Source organism: Hemitrygon akajei, chromosome 5 (assembly GCF_048418815.1).
Source record: "Hemitrygon akajei chromosome 5, sHemAka1.3, whole genome shotgun sequence".
NCBI lineage: Eukaryota > Metazoa > Chordata > Chondrichthyes > Myliobatiformes > Dasyatidae > Hemitrygon > Hemitrygon akajei.
In genome coordinates, this window is record NC_133128.1 from 112,982,731 (window position 1) to 113,003,904 (window position 21,174).

Genomic DNA, 21,174 nt, shown 5'->3' on the forward strand with positions numbered 1-21,174 from the left:
ATTGTTATAATGAAATGGCTTCTCTGTAATGCTATAATGGGATTCTGTGTCTGGTATGTTTGGGTTATGGCTACTGATAAGGGGAAAAATAACCAATGGAGAATTGTTATGCTATCTTATCTGTGTAAACTGAGCAGGAGTACACGGTCTTTTTCGGGAGGACAGCAAGGAGGGCGGACATGTGTGGAGCGGGCAGCGGTTCCAGAGTGACAGATACTGGACGTCGGCGGTTCGGATGGTGGCTGAAGGCTCGGAAGGTCATTGTGGAAGGAACCAGAGGCGTGAGCTCCAACGTATTAAAATACGTGCACAAACTGACAAATTTATTGTTACTTTGGCGCCTTTAGGTTATCTGTTTCTACTAACCCATCACTAAGAAATCACTATAAAGTTGCAATTATTTACCTGCTTTTGGGTATTGTCTGGTATTTGTATTGTGAGTGTGTACTGGGGGGGGGCATTACACCATATTTACACCGAAGTATTGCACTACTGGCAGGGCGACGGCGGTTCACCCTAGGCGAACGGGGGTCAACTGGGGACATGGAGGCTACATTGTGGGGGCTCATCCAGGATTGAATTTGTCACATACGGGGTAATTCGCACCAGTTTAAACGCGAGGAGATGGATTCGGATAAGACTGAACTCTGGTGTGAGATCGAGGGAGTACCAGTTAATCATGCCTATTTATTAAGTGGGGTGGACATGCGTACCTCAGACAAAGTGTTAATTTGATGTTTAAGTACGGTCAGAGCTAGCGGTAAGGTCGAAATCGTAGGCAGAAAGATTGGCAAAATGGGCGATTTAGGCTATGTGTTAGCGCAGATTGGTGTTGACGTCTCGGTGGTGGGACAGCCACCATCCATCGGTGACTTCAGTGACGCGGGGCCATGGGGTGTGCACATTGTCACAGAGGAAAGGTTTGACAGGTCTGTTGGAACACCAGAGGAGTTGCCAGCAGCTGGGGGAGCGGCGATTTTCGAGAGCGGGTCCTATCATTTTTGAAGGATGAAGGAAGGGAGTGGTCAGATTTGGAAAATCTGATTGGTCCCCCTCTCCCACGGAAGGCGGAGGGTTCGGAGTTGGCGTCAGCCATTAACTCCTTGGTGAACAAGACAGCGGGTCCTCGTCAGAAGTTAAGAATTTTCTCAGGGCGCACCCTTACCCCGGACAGGGAAGAAGATTATGAGTCTTGGGTAGAGCATGTCTCTCGGCTGCTGGGTGAGTGGCGGTGTTCTGAGGGAGAGAAGCGGCAGAGATTGGTTGACAGTTTGCGAGGGGTGGCAGCTGAGGTAGTAAAAGTTGTGAAGGGCAGCAACCCCTTGGCTACCTGGAGGGAATATCTAGAAGCATTGGAGGAGGCTTTTGGTCTGATGGGGGGCACAGTGGAGCTTTTAAGGGGGCTTCAGAGCCTACATCAAGAGAAAGGGGAAAAGCTTTCTGAGTATCTTTTCCGGGTAGAGCAAAGGATAAATTGTTTGAGGCGACAGGGGTCATTTCGGAGACGGAGGTGAATCAGATCAGGATAGACCAGGTAGCCCAGGGTGCCCAGAGGCATAATGTGATTGCCGAGTCTCAGAAAGTCCCATAGATCACGGGCCCCCCATCCTTTGTTCAGTTGCTCAGAGAGCTGAGGGAGGAGGAGGACGCATTGGAGTCAGAAGAGGGCTCCGTCAGTACGGTGCAGACCCCCGTGGTAGCCCCTTGTAGTGAAGTGACTGGGGCCAGCTCCAATCGGGAGATAGGGAGGGGGGTCCCTCCGTGTGAGGGGACTGGCAGAGAGCGCCCCTCCCTGAAGGGACGGACTGCACTGAGGCCGGGGGGAGGCCGAGGTTCCGTGAGACGAGGTGTGTGTTATAACTGTGCGGAAGAGGGGCACTTCAGGCGGGAATGTGATTGGCCAGGAGCCCCTCGGGGGAAGACTCCATGGGCATCCCAGCAGGAAGGGGGTTCGGGAAACTTAAAGGAGACCCAGTGAGGGAACTGCCTGGAGTCTCTGGGAAAACACATTCCCAGCAATGTGCCACAGGACCCCTGAGAGGAGAAGATCCTATCCCCAAAGGATTGGTGGGACCCCAATCCAGTGTGTCAATCCGGATAGAGGGAATAGATGCAAAAGCCATACTCAACACGGGGTCACAGGTCATGCTATTATACCGGTCATTCTACAATCAGTATTTGTCGCATTTACCCTTGACACCCTTCAGTGCCCTGGAAATTTGGGGTATCAGTGCTGGTGATTACCCATACGATGGTTATTTGTCCGTGAGGCTGGAGTTCCTCGAGGCCAAGGTGGGAGTTTCTGAGGCTCATGATGCCTTGGTACTGGTTTGCCCAGACCCAGATGCAACTAGAGGTGTGTCAATTCTGGTAGAGACCAACACCCCTATTGTGTGGAGACTCCTGGGGGCTTGCAAGGAAAAGGCGGGTGAGGACTTTTTGGAGACCCTGACAGTGCACCCAGTGTTTCAAGCTGCCTTTAAGGAGGTATGTGGTCACAGCGGGTGGGACTCGGCATTGGAAAGAGGAACTGTATGGAGTTCCCAGTCGAAGCCCAGGATGAAGTAGCGAGAGTGGTGGGGATCCCCAGGTACACCGGAGTGCCTGAGGGTGAAGCCTTTCTAGTAGACACCCTGGAGGATCTCGAGAGGAAATCAAGATTCCCAGCTGCAGTGCTGGTGAGACCTGAGCTGCAGAAGCTCTCGGTGGTGCAGGCACGCCAGGTGGTGGTAAACATCAGGAACACCACGCAACGGGAGATCACTTTTAAACAAGGGATGCCCCTGGCGCATTTGTTCTCGGTGACGGTGATGCATAGTGCCCCCGTGAAGCTCGCGGGGAGAGAATCATTGGAAAACAGGGATAAGTTGACCGCTGGGACGTTTAACTCTGGGGCCTCGCCTGTGCCAGAGAGTTGGAAGCAGAGGATGGTGGAGAAGATGCTGATGCTGAAAGATGTTTTTTCCCCAGGTTAGTTTGATGTGGGCTGTTCCAGGAGCACTCGCCACATCATCCGGGTGACTGAAGACACCCCGTTTCAAGAAAGGTCGCGGCGACTGGCCCCTGCAGATGTGGAGGATGTGTGGCAGCATTTGAGTAAGCTGAAGGAAGCTGGGATAACTTCGGAGTCCCGCAGCCCTTGTGCGTCCCTGATAGTCATGGCCAGGAAGAAAAATGGGAAGATTCGTATGTGTGTGGACTATAGGATCCTGAATAGGCACACCGTCCCTGACCAGTATAGGGTCCCAAGGGTCGAAGACGCGCTGGTCTGTCTGAGTAGGGCGAAGTGGTTCAGTGTGTTGGATTTGAGGAGTGGATACTACCAGATCCTGATGAGTGAGACGGATAAGGAGAAGATGCCCTTTATATGCCCTCTGGGATTTTACCAGTTCAAAAGGATGCCCCAGGGCATATGGGGGCTCCTGCCACCTTCCAGAGGGTCATGGAGAAGACCGTGGGAGATATGAACCTGCTTGAAGTGCTGGTATATTTGGACGACCTGATAGTATTTGGATCCACCTTGGAAGAAAACGAAGCGAGGCTAATGAAGGTGCTCAACCGGCTGAAGGATGAAGGGTTAAAATTTTCCCTGGACAAGTGCCAGTTTTGCCAGACGTCTGTTAGCTATGTTGGGCATATAATCTCGCGGAATGGGGTAACTACAGACACGAGTAAAATCAAAGCAGTGACCACCTGGCCGAGACCCCAGACCGTGAGCGCTCTGCGCTCGTTTTTTGGGGTTCTGTGGATATTACCGGAGATTCGTGAAGGCCTATACCAAGTTGAGTCATCCCTTGAACCAGCTTCTGCGTGGCTACCCCACTTCTGGGACAGAAAGGAGGAGGACGGGAGGCTGGGGAATATTTTGAACCCAGCAGAGCCCTTCGGACAGAGATGGGATGACCAATGTGAAGCGGCTTTTCAGTCCCTGAAGGAGATGCTAACTCAGGTGCCAGTGCTGGCTTTTCCGGACCCCCTATTGCCCAATGTGCTACACACTGATGCCAGTCGGGAGGGGTTAGGGGCCGTCTTGTATCAGGATCAGGGTGCTGGGCTGAGGCCGGTAGCGTTAGTCAGCCGGAGTTTGTCACCCTCCGAGAGGAACTAACCCACCCACAAGTTGGAGTTTCTGGTGTTGAAATGGGTGGTGGTGGATAAGCTGAGTGACTATCTCTACGGGGCCAAGTTTGAGGTGTGAACGGACCACATCCCACTCACCTACATCCTGACCTCGGCGAAACTGGACACCACGGGTCATTAATGGCTGGCCGCCCTGTCTGCATATGATTTTAGCCTGAAGTACTGGCCAGGGAGCTGGAATGTCGATGCGGATGCTCTGTCCCGACGGAGGCATGGGGACCTGGAGAGGGATGAGGAGTGGGAGAGCGGTCCTGCATACGGGGTGAAGGCCATGTGTCAGTTTGTTATCACCGCACAGGCCGAGGAAAAGGAGAGGCCAGATCGCACAGTGGACCCATTGGGGGCATCCGATGATGCCCTACCCCTAGTTTACTGTGACATGTCGGCTCTGAAGACCCCACAGCTGCCAGAGTTGAGTCCTGGGGAAATTGCAGCTGCTCAGCGAGATGACCCTGGCAATGGCACTATTTGGGACGCAGTTGAGAAGGGGGACGTGGCCCGGGTGGAGAAGACACAACACAGCTCAATGTCTCTGTTACTGAGAGAATGGCCTCAGTTCAGGTTGAAGAACCAAATGTCATACTGGGTAACGTCACCCCCAGACCGACCTCAGCGTTGGCAACTGATCCTGCCTGAGATCAGAAGGTTGTGATGAAGTCACTGCATGATGACTCTGGGCACTTGGGGGTTGAGAAGACCTAAGAGTTTCTCAAGGACCGGTTTTATTGGCCCCGAATGAGGTCAGTGTGGTGAACTACATATACCTGTCTAGACTGCTCCTGTGGCTCCTCCCACAGACCCCTGTATAAAGGCGATTGAGGCCTGAGCCTGGCCTCATTCTCCAGGATGTAGTGTTGTTCATTCTTCCAGTCAATAAAAGCCGATATCTCGCTTCTTACGTCTCAGAGTGAGTTATTGATGGTGCATCAATTTTATTGACTGGAAGTTAAAACATGGAAACCGTTTTACATCCGGAAAGATTGGATTTGGACCCCCAAGACCCTGAAGCAGCTCTTGCCTTTGAACTCTGGCTTGCATGCTAACCTCCAGTTAGGCCAGAACCAGCACAACCTTCGTCTCCTGTGCCATCACCACCACCGGCACCTGTGCAATCACCACCTCCAGCACCTGTGCAATCACCACCTCCAGCACCTGTGCAATCGCAGCCGGAGCTACGTAGATCACAGCGACAGATTCGACCACCTGATAGACTTAACCTGTAAATATACTTGTAAGAAACTTCGCCACCTGGGGACTCTTTTTAAAACAAAGGGGGGGGTGAATGTGGTGAACTACATATACCTGTCTGGACTGCTCCTGTGGCTCCTCCCACAGACCCCTGCTGACTGCTCCTGTGGCTCCTCCCACAGACCCCTGTATAAAGGCGATTGAGGCCTGAGCCTGGCCTCATTCTCCAGGATGTAGTGTTGTTCATTCTTCCAGTCAATAAAAGCCGATATCTCGCTTCTTACGTCTCAGAGTGAGTTATTGATGGTGCATCAGTCAGAGGTCGACGAGTATTGCAAGTCCTGCATACGTTGCATACGCCGGAAGACGCTGCCTGTGCCGGCTGCTCCGTTGTCGCACTTGCAGAGTGTGGGGCCTTTGGATCTGGTGTGTACGGATTTCCTGGCCATAGAACCCGATACCAGCAACACGGCGAATGTCTTAGTCATCACGGACCATTACACCCGGTATGCTCAAGCGTTCCCCACCAAGGATCAGAGGGCGACTACAATGGCAAGAGCGCTATGGGAGAAGTATTTTGTGCATTATGGCCTTCGCCGACGGATACACAGTGACCAGGGACAGGACTTCGAGAGTAAGCTCATCTATGAGTTACTGGATATGCTGGGAATTGAGAAATTGAGGACCATGCCCTATCATCCACAGGGCGATCCCCAGCCAGAGAGGTTTAATCGGACCCTGCCAGACATGCTCAGGATGCTGGAGATCAGCAAAAAGAGTCGATGGAGTCAACATATTGGACATCTGGTTCACTGCTACAACTGTACACGCAATGACGCTACTGGCTACTCGCCCTATTATCTGATGTTCAGGCGCGAGGCAAGGTTGCCCGTTGACCTCTGCTTTGGGACGGCCGTGGGTGAAGTATTGCCGAAGCTTTACTTGAAGTATGTGGCTGACATGAAGAAGGAGCTGCAAAGGGCTTATGAGTTGGCTGAGGAGGCGGCCGCCAAGCAGAATCAGGGAAATAAGAAGAAGTATGACCAGAAAGTGAAGTTCTCCCACCTCCTGCTGGGAGACTGAGTCCTCATAAGGAATCTGGGATTGCCTGGGAAGCATAAGCTGGCTGATCGCTGGTTGGGCACGCCCTATGTGGTGGAGTGTTAGTTGCCCAACTTACTGGTCTTCTGAGTACGGCCCGAGGATGAGAGGGGGCCCGTCAAGATTCTCCACCGGAATCATCTGTTGCCTCTGGGGCAAGATGTACAAGTAGAGCGGGAGTCCAAGGTGCCAGCTGCACCTAGTACCAGGACTTTGCGTCCACGTAAAGTGGAGGAAGAGCCCACACCAGGAGAGGCGGGCCCAGGCCCAGCCCCTGTGAGGGATACTGACTCGGAGGAAGATAACTCGGATGAGTGGGACATGCTGCCGTTCGCTGATGCCCCCATGTGGAGGAGGAGACTCCTGGCCCTTCCCCCACTGGGTTAGATGGGGTAAGGGGGGCTAGTGATGGGCTGTCAGGAGTACCACAGGGTGTTGGCAGGGAGGATGTGGGGCCTGAGCAAGAGATGGAGGGTTCTGAGGTGCAGAGGGGTTTGGGTGACTGCTTGCAGGAGGGTTCGCCTCATAGTGTCCATGAGTCTTCTGAAGTGTCCGGAGTGGAGGAGTTAGAAGAGGGGGTGTGCAGGTCTCAGAGAAGTAGGCACCCTCCCGATAGGTTGGCATATGTAGCACCCGGGGAACAGAGTGTGATCTCCACTGCTTTGGGGAGTTACATCACTGCTTTCTGCACTTGGGTTGGGCTTGATGCTTTGCAGGAAGGTTTGGCAAATTATCTGAGCATCATGAGGGCATGACTAAATTCAGTAGGGGGAGAATGTAGGGTTCTCAGTACCAGTAACCGTGGTGTTAACTGTCCAGGCTAACAAAATGGCTTCTCTGTATTTTATAATGAAATGGCTTCTCTGTAATGCTATAATGGGATTCTGTGACTGGTATGTTTGGGTTATGGCTACCAATAAGGGGGAAAATAACCAATGGAGAATTGTTATGCTATCTTGTCTGTGTAAAGTGAGCGGGAGTTCGCGGTCTTTATCGGGAGGAGAGTGAGGAGGGCAGATGTGTGTGGAGCGGGCAGCGGTTCCAGAGCAACAGATACTGGACGCCGGTGGTTCAGACGGTGGCCAAAGTCTCGGAAGGTCGTTGTGGAAGGAACCGGAGGTGTGAGCTCCAACATATTAAAATATGTGCACAAACTGACAAATTTATTATTACTTTGGTGCCTTTAGGTTATCTGTTTCTACTAACCCATCACTAAGAAATCACTATAAAGTTGCAATTATTTACCCGCTTTTGGGTATTGTCTGGTATTTGTATTGTGAGCGTGTACTGGGGGGGCATTACACCATACTTACACCGAAGTATTGCACTACTGGCAGGGCGACGGCGGTTCACCCTAGGCAAACGGGGGTCAACTGGGGATACGGAGGCTACATACATTTAATTTGATACCAAATAATACTAACTTCTTTCTTTAAAACTCCACATATATAAAAAGAAAGTATATACTAAAACTCTTACCTATCCAATCACTGACAGTATAATGGCTTCGGTTCCAGCCCCATAATGTCCAAAGACCTTGCAAAATTTATTATCACCTTATCCCTGCAGTCACTCAGAAACATCATAAGGGTTTACCTTAACCCAGTGTAATTCATACACATACCTCCATTGCTTTTAAAATGCATGTCTATAACTCAGTGTGACAAGCAGCATCTGTGGATTTTCTATGTTTTATGTTCTTAAAATGCTGGGAATACTCATCAGGTCAGGTAGCATTTGTACAAAGAGAAACAGGTAATGTTTCAGGTTTGGGACCCTTCATCAGAATCATTATATTTTTCTGTGAAGGGCCACTGTAAAAGTCTTGCTGGAGGAAACTTTGGTTATCACCACCAAGAATGATCCCTGTGTTTAGATATCAGTCATCAGAGTTCCCTGGCCCAATTCCATTGGTGGTAATGGTTAGATTATGGTGAAAAGCACTGATTTACACTGGGGATTAAGGTTTTACAAGTTTCTTACAAGAAGCACATGCCTATAACTTGGATCTACTCTAATTTGCCTACCATCATAACTGTCAATAGCGGATGCTATTTAATTGACTCTTCACTCAATCCTGGAATATTTGGACAAAGTTGCATACATCATGATGCTCTTCATTGACTACAGCTTGGCATTCAATACTGTCATCCTCTCAAAACTAATCAATAAGTTTCAAGTCCTAGACTTCGATACCTCCTTGTGCAACTGGATCCTCAATTTCCTCACTTGCAGACTTCAGTCTATTCCAATTGGCGAAAACATCTCATCCACAATCTCCCTCAGCACAGATGCACAAGGCTGTGTGCTTAGCCGTGTTACACTATTCACATTTCCTTATGACTGTGAAGCTAAGCACAATTTTGGCGCCATATTTAAGTTTGCTTATGGCACCACTGCCGTAGGCCAAATGAAAGGTGGTGACCAATCAGTATATAGGAGGGAAATTCAAAATCTGGCTGAGTAGTGCCTCAACGACCTATCACTGAATGCTAGCATGACCGAGGTAATGATTATTGAGTTCAGGAGGAGCTAACCAGATGTCCATGATTGGACCTCATTGGGGGAATGTGGTGAACTACATATACCTGTCTGGACACGCCCCCTGCTGACTGCTCCTGTGGCTCCTCCCACAGACCCCTGTATAAAGGCAATTGAAGGCACTGCTCCTCCCTCAGTCTCCAGGATGTTGTCTGATGGTCTCTTGCTGCTGACACTGCTTTCTTCCAGCTAATAAAAGCCTATCTCTCACCTCACGTCTCCGAAAGTTATTGATGGTGCATCAGGGAATCAGAAGTGAAGAGGATCAGCAACTTTAAATTACCATTTCAGAGGATCTGTCCAGGTCCCAGCACGCAAGTGCCATAACAAAGAAAGCACAGCAGCACCTCTACTTTCACAGAAGTTTGCAAAGTGGCCTTCACAAATCAATGTATTGAGTACAGCAGATGGGATGTTACGTTGAAGTTGTACAAGATGTTGGTAAGACCTAATTGGAGTATTGTGTGCAGTTTTGGTTACCTACCAACAGAAAAGATGTAAACAAGGTTGAAAGAGTGCCTGAGTTATAAGGAAAGATTGAACTGGTTAGGACTCTTTTTTTAGAATGTAGAAGATTGAGAGGAGATTTGATAGAGGTATACAAAATTATGAGGATTATAGATAGGGTAACAAATAGATTATAGATATAGATTATAGATAGCAAACAAGCTTTTTCCACTAAAGTTGGGCGGAACTACAACCAAAGGTCATGGCTTAAGGATGAAAGGTGAAAAGTTTAAGAGAAACATGAGAGGAAACTTCTTCACTCAGAGGATTGTGACAGGGTGGAATGAGCTGCCAGCACAAGTGGTCCGAGCGAGCTCGATTTCAATGTTTAAGAGAAGTTTGGATAGATACGCGGATAGTAGGGATATAAAGGACTATGTTTCCAGGTGCAGGTCATTGTAAGTAGGCAGATTAAATGGTTTTGGCATGGACTAGATGGCCCAGCTTTAGTACTGTACTTCTCTATGACTCTCCATGTCATCTAAAACTTTGACTAACTTCTATAGGTGTGAGATATTGACTGGTTGTATGACGTTCTAGTATGGAAACACCAATGCCCGTGTTCAAAAAAGCCGACAAAAAGTAGTTGATAGGGCCTAGTCCATAATAGATAAAGCCCTCGTCACCTTGTTGCTATTGCAGGAAAGCAGCATCCATCATCAGGGACCCCCACCACCCAGGTCATGCTCTCTTGTCGCTGCTGCCATCAGGAAGAAGGTACAGGAACCTCAGGACCCCAACCACCAGGTTCAGGCACAGTTATTACCCCCTCAGCCAATAGGGACTTGAACCCACAAGGGATAACTTTACTCAACCTCACTGGCACCATCACTGAACAATTCCCACCAAGCTGGGCTCACTTTCAAAGACACTTCATCTCACATTCTCGATATTTGTTTATTATATATTATTATTATTCCTCTTTCTTTTTTGTATTTGCACAGTTTGGTGTCTTTTTGTACATTGGTTGTTGTCCACCCTGTTGGGTATGGTCTTTCATTGATTTTATTTTGTTTTTTGTACTTATTGTAATTGCACACAAAAGATGGAATCTCGGGATTGTATAATGTGACATATATGTACTTTAATAATTAATTAATTTTGGACTTGTAGTCCCTTATGGACATTGCAGACAACCTTTGACTCCACTCATTTGGGGATGAGACTGAGGACATTGACGATGGAACAACCCACGGTTGTCTTCTTTTCCACCTGGTTCTGGGTCCATCCTTAGGCTGAGTGTGTCATTCTGCTCTCTCTCCAGCTCAGCTGATATCTTGGATACCTCTATTGAGTAATATCTCATCCTGCTTCATTCCAAATAGTAAAACCCTAGCTCGGGCAACCTATCCTCATAAAACATACTCTCTAATCCAAGCAGTATATTGGTAAATCTCCTCTGTACCCTCTCGAAAGCTTCCACATCCTTCCTGTAATGAGACGACCAGTACTGAACACAATATACCAATTCTGGTCTAACCAGGGTTTTATAGAGCTGCAAGTACCTTATAGCTCTTGAACTCAACATTCGACTAATGAAGGCCAAACACCAGTTAAAAACCTATCAATTTGCACAGCAATTTTGAGGGATCTTTGGACATGGACCCCAAGATCCCTCTGTTCCTCTACATTGCTAAGAATCCAGCCATTAAACCTGTATTCTTCAAATCGACTTTCCAAAAAGAATTACTTCACATTTTTCTAGGTGGAACACTATCTGCCACTTTTCAGCTGAGCTCTGCATCTTATCAATGTCCTGTTGCAACCTACGACAACCTGCAAACTCACTAACCCACCATTCCACTTCATCATCCAAGTCACTTATAAAAATCACAATCAGCAGGGATCTAGAACAGATCCCTGTGGAACACCAATGCTTACCAACCTCCAGGCAGAAAATGCTTCATCTACAACCACTCTCTGCCTTCTATGGGCTAGCCAATTATGAATCCAACACAGCCGAGTTTCTCTGGATCCATGTCTCATGTCTTTCTGAACGAACCTACCATGGAAAACCGCATCAAATGCCTTACCAAAATCCACACTACATCCACTGCTCCACCTTCATCAATGTACTTAGCAAATTCTCAAAAAATTCAAAAAGGTTTGTGAGGGATAACCTACCCTCACAAAGCCATGCTGACTCTCCCTAATAAGACTATGCTTCCCCAAATGTTGTCTTTAAGAATCTTTTCCAATAACTTGTCCATCAATGAAGTAAGACTCACTGGTATATAGGTTCAAGAGTTATCCCAATTCCCTTTCCTAAACAAAGGAATAACATTTGCCACCTTCTAATCTTCTGGGATTACTGCTGTGGCCAGTGAGGACACAAAGATCATCGCCAAGGGTGCAGTAATCTCTTCCCTCTCTTCTTGTAGTAGCCTGGGATATACTTCATTCAGATTCAGGGACTTATCTATCCTAATGTTTTTCAAAAGTTCCAATACATCCTCTTTATTAATGTCAACATGTTCTAGCATATCTGTCTGTTTAATGCCGTCCTCACAAATGTCAAAGTTCCTCTCAATGGTGAATACTGAAGCAAGGTATTCATTAAGGACCTCTCCTACTTCATCTGACTCTAGGCACACCTTTCCTCTTCTATCCCTATTCAGTCCTACCCAGCTACCTTGTAACTCTCTAGAACACCAGACTGATCCTTGCTTGCTAAACCTAAGTATTGGCATAAATAACAAATCTCTCAAAAAGAAAAGGGGGAGGGCAGTAAAAAGCAGTTAGGAACTTTTAACCTGTGAATCCAGAAATGTCATCTTTATACCATAAGATGCAGCAATATAATACACAGGTAAAATCTGCTAAGTAATACATGAGGTTCCAGTGTAGCATTAGCCAGACAATTGGGAGTACATCTAGGAGAGATGTCAAAAAGGGATTGATTATAATGATAAATTAACCTTATAAGGAAAATGTAAAGCAATTTTTGTTACCTTCTCAACAGCACAGAAAGTGACTGGCAAAGAGTATGAAGTTCCTGGACTCAAGACCACTGGCTGTGGGAATAGTGTAGTGAAGAATTTAGTTGATGGGGGCCTGTGATACAAAAAAAGCCAAACATAATTTATTTTATTTATTTTTTATTCAGTGATACAGCACAGTAACAGACTCATCCAGCCCAATGAGCCCAGACTGTCCAATTATACCCATGTGACCAATTAACCTACTAACCTATACATCTTAGGAATGTGGGGGGGGGGGGGGGGAGAACCAGAGCACCCAGAGGATATCTACATGGTCACAGGGAGAATGTACAAGCTTGTTAGTGGCATAATTGAATCCAGGTCGCTAGTGCTATAATAGCATTAAGCTAACCGTCACACTACCAATTTAGATTTGGATTATTTTTCAGGATCCAAGCATTTACCACACATCCCTAACACCTTTGAGAAGTTTATGGTGAGCCAATCATAATGCTTCTGGTGAAGGTACATGCACAAACCTAAACACAAGAGGTTCTGCAGGTGCTGGAAATCCAAAGTAATACACACAAGCAGCTTCAATAGGAAGGAATAAGGAGTCGACATTTCAAGCTGAGACCCTTCATCAGGACTAGAATGGAATGAGGAAGAAGTCCAAAGAAGAATAAATCTGATAGGAGAAGGCAGTGGAGCATGGGAGGAAGGGATGGAGGAGGGGCACCAAAGGGTGGTGAAGGGCAAGTGAGGAGAAAAGGAAGGGTAAGCAGAGCCAAAATGAGGAATAGAAAGAAGAGAGGAGGGGGAAGGGGGAGAAATTACTGTACATTAGAGAGATCAATATTCATGCTATCAGGTTAGAGGCTACCCAGAAGGAATATGAGCTGTTGATCCTCCAACCTGAGAGTGGCCCCAACACGGCAGTAGAGGAGACCATGAACTGACATGTCGGAGTGGGAATGGGGGGTAATTTCAGGATTTATACCCTCTGACAATGAAGAATCAGCAACACATTTCCAAATTAAGAAACTGTACAACTTGGCAGGGAGCCTTTAGTTTGTTGTGATGACCTCAAGCATCTTTTGCCCTTGACTTCCTGGCGGTAGGGATTGGGAAGTACTTTTGCAAGTAAACACAAAGCATTTTGTAGATAGCACTCACTGTACTATGTACAATGTACAAGAGCAATGGAGCAAAGGAACATTTAGTGTAATTGATGGGCTTCCAGGCAAGGAGGCTGCCTGGATGGCATAGACCTCCTTCAGGTCACAATGAGGTAGATTGTGAGGTCAAATCCATCTTATAATACTAGTAAAGCATTCAATAGTCTTATTACAGCAGGGTAAATGCTGTCCTGCCAGGACGTCCATTTAGAACAGAAGTGAAGAGGTATTTCTTTAACCAGAGGGTGGTGAATCTGTGGAATTTATTGCTACAAATGGCTGTGGAGGCTAAGTCATTGGATATATTTAAAACAGAGGTTGTTAGGTTCTTGATTAGTAAGCGAGTCAAAGGTTCACAAGAATGATTCTGGGAATGAAAGAGTTTGATGGCTCTGGGCCTGTACTTACTGGAGTTTAGAAGAATGAGGGCTTATCTCAGGAAACCTATCAATCATTGAAAGGCCTAGATGGAGTGGATGTGGAGAAGATGTTTCCTATATTCAGAGAGTCTAAGGCAAAAGGGCACAGCCTTAAAATAGAAGGACACCTATTTAGAACAGAAATGAAGAGGAATTTTCTCAGCCAGAGGCTAATGAATCTGTGGAATTCATTACCATGGATAGTGGTGGAGGCCAAGTCATTGGGTATATTTAAGGTGGACACTAATAGATTCTTGATGATTACAGTCGTCAAAGGTTACGGGGAGTAGGCAGGAGAATGGGGTTGAGAGGGATAATAAATCAGCCATGATGGAATGGCAAAGCAGACCTGATGCTGCTCCTATGTCTTAAGGTCTAAAATGCTGGAGGAACCCAATGGGTCAGGCAGTTTCCAGTATTTTGTACATTGAAGTAGGACAGGTGAGGCATAGTCACCAAAGTTTGACTGATGAAACCTGGATGAACACAATAGGTGAAAATCAAAGGAGAGGTGACATTCCAATAAAGCAGGACGGAAATGAAAAATATTTGAATTAATTGAGAAGTATGAAATGATTGAGGTATTCATTTCTGTGAAAAGACCTTATAAAGATGGCAAGGCTTTGGTAAGGGGAGAAGGGATTTACTAGAATCAGGGCTAAAGAGTTTCAATTGTACAGAAAGATCAGATCAACTAGGATCATTGCCCTTAATTTAAAAGGGGTTACAGAGAAATTTAATGGTTCAAGATCATAAAGGGTAAACTAAATTAATTGTAGAAAAGCCAGAGGCAAGAGAAGGAAATGTTATAACATGCAATAGACTATTTAAGAGGTTGAAAATTAAGTGAAATTTTGCAAGACCAGGCGATGCTGCTCTGATTGCACAAATCTTTCAAAGAATCTACAAAGGAACAAGGGATTGAATGTGCTATAAGATTCCATGATTCAATTAGAGCTATAGAATCATAGAGTCAAACAGCACCACAACACAGAGGCAGGCCCATTGGCCCATCTAGTCTGCGGCAAAATATTTTTCTGGTTAGTCCTGCCAATCTGCACCTGGACCATAGCCTATATCCCCCTCCCAGTCAAGTACCTATCCAAGCTTCTCAAATTAGTGTCTAAAACATGTGCATAATTGGTTGTGAAAGGTGCTCAGCAAATGCAAGCTTTTTTAAAAATTAAATGGTCGAGGAAGTCTCCACAATAAGTTATAAGATTTGTGGACAGATTGATTTATGTTAAACATGCCCAGTCATGTGGCTCCCAGTACTCTGGCCCTTGAGGCACAGTCCTATTTTCTTATGATTAAGCTAGCAATTTGAAGTCGGCTGATAGTAGCTCCCTGGTATAATTTGTGAGTAAATCCTAAATCACAGTACTGGGGTTTATTCATCAATTATGGAAATTGGCAATTTAAAACTCCTTTAGGTAACTCTCAAGAGAATCTTTTGAGCCATATTGGACTAATGACTTGGGACCAAGATGGAGTAAACATTCTTAAAGAATAACCTTGGACAGCATGGCAGTATAGCAGTTAGTATAATGCTTTACAGCGCCAGTTGTAAGATCGGTGTTTTGTCTGTATGGGGTTTGTACATTGTCCATGTGATTGTGTGGGTTCCAGTCTCCTCCCACATTCCAAAGGCATACCATTTATTGTTAGTAAGTTGTGAGGCATACTATGTTGCCGCCAAACCTGTGGTGACACTCACAATCCTCGCTGATCTGATTTGATGTAAATAATGCATTTCATTAAATGTTTTGATGTAGATGTGACAAATAAAAATAATCTTAATCTTAATAACACTAGCATTAGTTAGTGTTCAAGCTATTCCAAAAACTCACCTGTATTTGAGTTTCTGAGTTTTAAGCTGAATGTTCTTTAATATTATGTGTTTGGTAGATTCAATTCCCAGGTCCCAATCCAACCATTCCAAATGCTCCAACACCTCAATACCAAAAAAGTTTGATTTGACTCCTTTTTTAGTTCTCTTCCTTCCAGAGACTTCAGTACTGGTAACATTAGGAATATGCCACTGCAAACAAGTCAAAGGTACAGAGTTAATAAGATGCTAAGACGGAATTTAATGCAGACAAGTGTGAGGTATTGCACTGTGGGAGGACAAACAAAAGTAGAACTTACACAGTTAACGGTAAGACACTGAAGAGTGTGGAAGAACAGAGGTATCTGGGAATACAATTCCATAATCTCTTGAAAGTAGTGTCATAGGTCGATAGGGTTATAAAGAGAGCTTTTGGCACACTGGCCTTCAGAAATCAAATTACTGAGTACAGCAGTTGGAATGATATATTAAAGTTGTATATGATGCTGGTGAGGCCAAATTTGAAGCATTGTGTGCAGTTCTGGCCATCTAGCTACAGGAAAGATATTAATAAGATTGAAAGAGTGCAAAGAAATTTTTCAATAATGTTGCTGTGACTTGAGGACCTGAGTTACAGGGAAAGGTTGAATAAGTTATTCGCCTAGAGCAGGGTTTCTCAACCGTGGTTCCTCAGAACACTAGGGTTCTATGAGAGGTCGCTAGAGGTTCCACGAGAGATCATAACTAAAAGAAAGTAAACATTTTTTTTGAACGCATGATGCTAGCACTCGCAGTGGTTGGCAGTGGCCAAGCAGCTCCATTAAAAATCTTGTTAGAGCTCTCTCAACCCAGTATGCAGTGCACAGCAGGACCTTGTTTACTTGGTTGAATCCATTCTCAATTTTTGACATGAGATAGAGGAGGCCATTGATAATTACTGAGAGTTGCATTGCACAGAGGGGAGGATGGTAGGCTGATACTGGTGAGCACTGTATTGCACGGAGAGGAGGACGGTAGGCTGATCAGGAGCATGAAGTATGTTTTCCGAGCATTGAATGGATTCACTCAACTTGGGCTGTGACGTCAGCCTCTCCCTCCCGAATTACCTTCCCAACTTTCCCTTACACTCTGCTGACTGACTTATGGGAGCAAACAAATTCTACCAGTGTAGTAGAAATCTGGAGGGAAATTTTCATTCTAAAGACAGTCCAAGGTGACGATTGTTAAGGAGGAGGTGTGAGATGGAAGAGAAGGATTCTAGGCCTAGACCTACGGACAATTCTGATAAAGTTAATGATGAAGAATTACAATCTTCTGAGTCATTTCACAATGGACACAAAAAAGTCCATCTTTACAATGAAAGCTACTTATCAATGGGTTTTACATGGACTGGGGATCCGAGTTGTCCTGTTCCACTGTGCCCAGTCTGTGGCAAACAACTTACAACTGTAGCAATGGCTCCAGCAAAATTGAAAAGACACTGAACTACAAATCACAGCTCTATGACATGTAAAAGTGCTGATTATTTTAAACGACAATTGGAATCTTAAAACAAACAGATTAAAGCTTTTGAAAATAAAGTCATAGTCAGTAAAAAAACTTTAGGAAGCAAGTTATTTAGTAGATTTAATACCAGTTCACTCGAGAATGTTTCAAAAACTGTGTGAAAACCTGGACAAAGAGCACACCAATCTCCTGCTACATACAGAAATCTGGTGGCTAAGCAGGGGAAGAGTTCTCAACAGGGTGTTTGAGCTGAAAGTAAACTTCAGGAGTATTTTCAAGAAAATAGTAGGCCAGATTTTGCTGAGTGCTTTGAAGATGAAGAATGGCTACAGAAACTAGCCTACTTAACAAACATTTTTCATCATATGAATTAGTTGAACAAGTCTCTGCAAGGTCCTGGAGAAAATGTTTTGACTTAAGTGACAATATCCTTGGAATTAAAAGGAAACTGAGTCTTTGAAAAACATGTTGCAAAAGGAAATCTTAAAATGCTTCCACTGCTTCTTGGGCTTGAGAGTGAGGAAGGATATTAGAAAATCCTGAGTCTTACTAAAAACACCTAGAAGAACTGCAGAACAAAATTGAACATTTTTTTTCCTCCCTTTCAACACAAGTGTATGACTGGGTGAGGGGCCTTTTCTCAGAATCTTCTGCTCAGCCTGAGAACTTCACTTTGAGAGAAGAGGAAGAACTTTGTGAGCTGCACTCTAATCATGCATTCATGATGAGATTTATTGACCTGCCCCTGACAAGTTCTGGATTTCTGTGAAAGAAGAGTATCCTGTTATACATAGGAAAGCAATAAATATTTTGTTGCAGTTTTCATCTTCTTACATGTGTGAGCAAGCTTTTTCTTGTTTAACAAGCATCAAAAACAAGGATAGAAATCGTCTCATTTCAGTTGATGGTGAAATCCGTGTGCGCTTATCTCAAGCTCGACCCAGAATTGAGAAATTTATTGTTTGTTGCCCTCTGAGATTTTAAAAGTTATGAAAGGGAAAGTAAGATTAATTTACAGAAAGGTAAGCTAAAAATTCATTCTTTACTCAAAAAAGTATTGAGAATTATTTTTGGATTATTATATCTACAACTTACTGATCACGTTAACATACTATGAGCTATAGATATAATAATTTTTATGAAGAGGTTCCCTGAGACCTGAAAATTATTTCAAGGGTCCCAGGGCAATTATTTCCAGAGAAAGGCTGGCCTAGTGTGTAGGAGCTTGGATAGAAGTATGCAAAATTATGAGGGGTAAATGCAAGCAGGCTTTTTTCACTGAGGTTTTGTGAGACTAGAACTAAGGGTGAAAGGTGAAGTGATCAAGAGGAACATGAGGGCAAACTTTCTCACTTAGAATGGTGACAGTGTGAAATAAGATGCCAGTGGAAGTGGTAGGTGCAGGCTTGATTTCAATATTTACTATTTAAATTTAAATATTATTCAATATTTAAGATTTTATAAGTGCATGGATGGAAAGGGTATGGAGGGCTCTGGTCTGGGTGCAAATCAATGAGACTAGGCAGAATAATAATTTGATACAGACTAGATAGGCTGAAGGGCCCATCTCTGTGCCTTAGTGCTCTATGACAAAGACTCTAAAGCAGCTTAACCATTATAACAACATTAGTTAGCAAATTAGATTTCCTTCTAACATCTGGTCAGACAGATAATACAGCAAAGGTTAACATTAGAAATCAACCATCTATAAGATATGAAATGTGGAAATGATGCATTTTTCCTCTCGATCAATTTTATTTAAGTCTTTCATAGGCACCTGTTGGGATGATGGGTTTAATAGAACACCACATGTTCTCATTCAGAGTTTTCCATCTATTCAGGAAGATAGATAGGGAGCAACTGTGAAATTTTAGCTTTAAATGCTCTCTCCCTCTCTTCCAGGAAACTGGTTACACTTTTATGACCATGTATTCCTAACCTCCTAGCTTGCAACCTCCACAAACTGCCAAACCTCTGCACCCTGAGGCAATTACAGAGGAATCCAAATTTTGTATGCAATGCACACAAAGTACTGGAGGAACTCAGCAAGTCAAGCAGCATCTATGGAGAGGAATAAACAGTGGCTATTTTGAGCTAAGACCCTTCATTGGGGCTCATGTCATCAGTCCTGATGAAGGATCTTGGCCCAAAACATCAACTGTTCATTCTCCTCCTTAGATGCTGCCTGACTTGCTGAGTTCCTCTAGAATTTTGTATGTGTTGTTCAGGATTTTCAGCATCTGCACTATTCCTTGCGTTCTAAATTTCCCACAGCCAATTCAACATGAATTCACAAATTACCACCCAAATATTTAAAACACAGAATAAAATTTGCTCTTATGGAATTTATGTGGACAATAAATGACCAAAAAAAAAGTTGTTTACACACACTAAATGCTGGAGGAACTTAGCGGACCAGACAGCATCTATGGAGGGAAATGAACAGTCACTGTTTTGGGTCAAGGCCTTTCATCAGAGCTCAGCCAAAAATGTTGACTGTTTACTTCCTGCCCTTGTGCGTGTTGCTCAATATTTCCAGAATCTGCAGAATTTTTGGTCAATAAAAAGTTGTAAATTGTTCAAGAAGTCGCTCAATACTGTGGGTGAATAAGATTTGTGTACAACGTAACTGCATTGGTTGTGTTAGCAGTCACAGCCAAGTCCATCCATTGCCAAGCCCTCTCCAGTTTGAAGATGTCTCAGAGTGCAGTGCTGTCACAGCCTTTATCTGAGGCATTTTACCTCACGTGCTGCATTGTGGGGAGCTGCAGTAGTCACAGCCAGCTCCCTAATCTCTTCCATTTAAAATACTTCACTCACAAGTTAGATTTTAACCCATTACTCTCCCCGAAGTCCTTATACACCCTGTTCTCCCATGAATGCTGATCCTCAAGTTTTATCCCTCTCCTTGATAACCCCGCTTCCTAAACCCTTTCCTAATCCATGAGCCTAGCACATCAGAAGACAAATGGGTTTCTTGTCATAGCTACTTAGGCCTCATCGGCTCCTGCCGACATGGACACAAATTAAAGCGCAACTAATCATTCACTAAGCTTCTATCAACCACACCTCGGTCAGGACTGCCACATTTTTAAATCACTGAGCTCTTTTGTTCCAAAGACTTGTTTTTCCTACGTTCCACACGGAGATAGAAATTAAATCCATTCGAAGTGAAAACATAGCCTAATTCTGCTCCTATGTCTTATGGACATACTTATCCTGTTTCCACTTAAGTATTTGGCTCAGCCACCTGAATTCCACATACTCATGATAGTCAATAAGTTTCTCTTAAATTTATTATAAAGTGTAATAACCATTTTATATTCATAGCTCCAGTTATTGACTATTGCGCACTGAAAACATCCTGACATCTACAGTGTGAAGCTCTTTATCATTTTAAACATTATCGTCAGTCGTCCTTCAGCTTCCTTTGAGCAAAGTTGTGCCAGCATGACTGATTCTACATGATGACTGCAGCCTCTCGGTCCGAGTATCAACTAAGTTTTTTTTTTACTTCCTCTCATAAAAATAATACAGACTAATATTAAATAAATCACTTACTTTACTATATGATGTCCTGGCCAGCTCTTGAAAAGGGATAGACTTCAGGGAATACGTGGAGGCCAACATGCTTAAAAACTGTCAGAATAAAAAAGAAGACTATCAAAGGGTGAATATGTTTACAGTGAAGCACTAAATTAATGAGAGTCCAAGTCAGGAGAAGTACTATATTAATTCATTGCAATCTCCACATCACTTCATCATCTCCCAGGATGAGCAATTTCTTTGCTGTTTATGAAAAGGGATGCAGAAGGCAGAGTTGATTAGAGTAGAGGAGCAATTAA

General features: G+C 44.6%; 1 protein-coding gene across 1 annotated transcript in view; it reads right to left on the reverse strand.

Moving 5' to 3' along the window:
* cfap65 (cilia and flagella associated protein 65) overlaps positions 1-20,964 on the reverse strand; it is a 204,576-nt gene extending 183,612 nt beyond the window's left edge. The window contains exons 1-3 of the mRNA XM_073046190.1: positions 20,891-20,964; positions 15,846-16,036; positions 12,429-12,531 (exon numbers count right to left, since the gene is read on the reverse strand). Coding sequence (XP_072902291.1) covers positions 12,429-12,531; positions 15,846-16,036; positions 20,891-20,959 — 363 coding nt within the window. The 5' untranslated portion in view covers positions 20,960-20,964. The remainder of the gene's footprint in view (positions 1-12,428; positions 12,532-15,845; positions 16,037-20,890) is intronic.
* Positions 20,965-21,174: the final 210 nt, after the last annotated feature.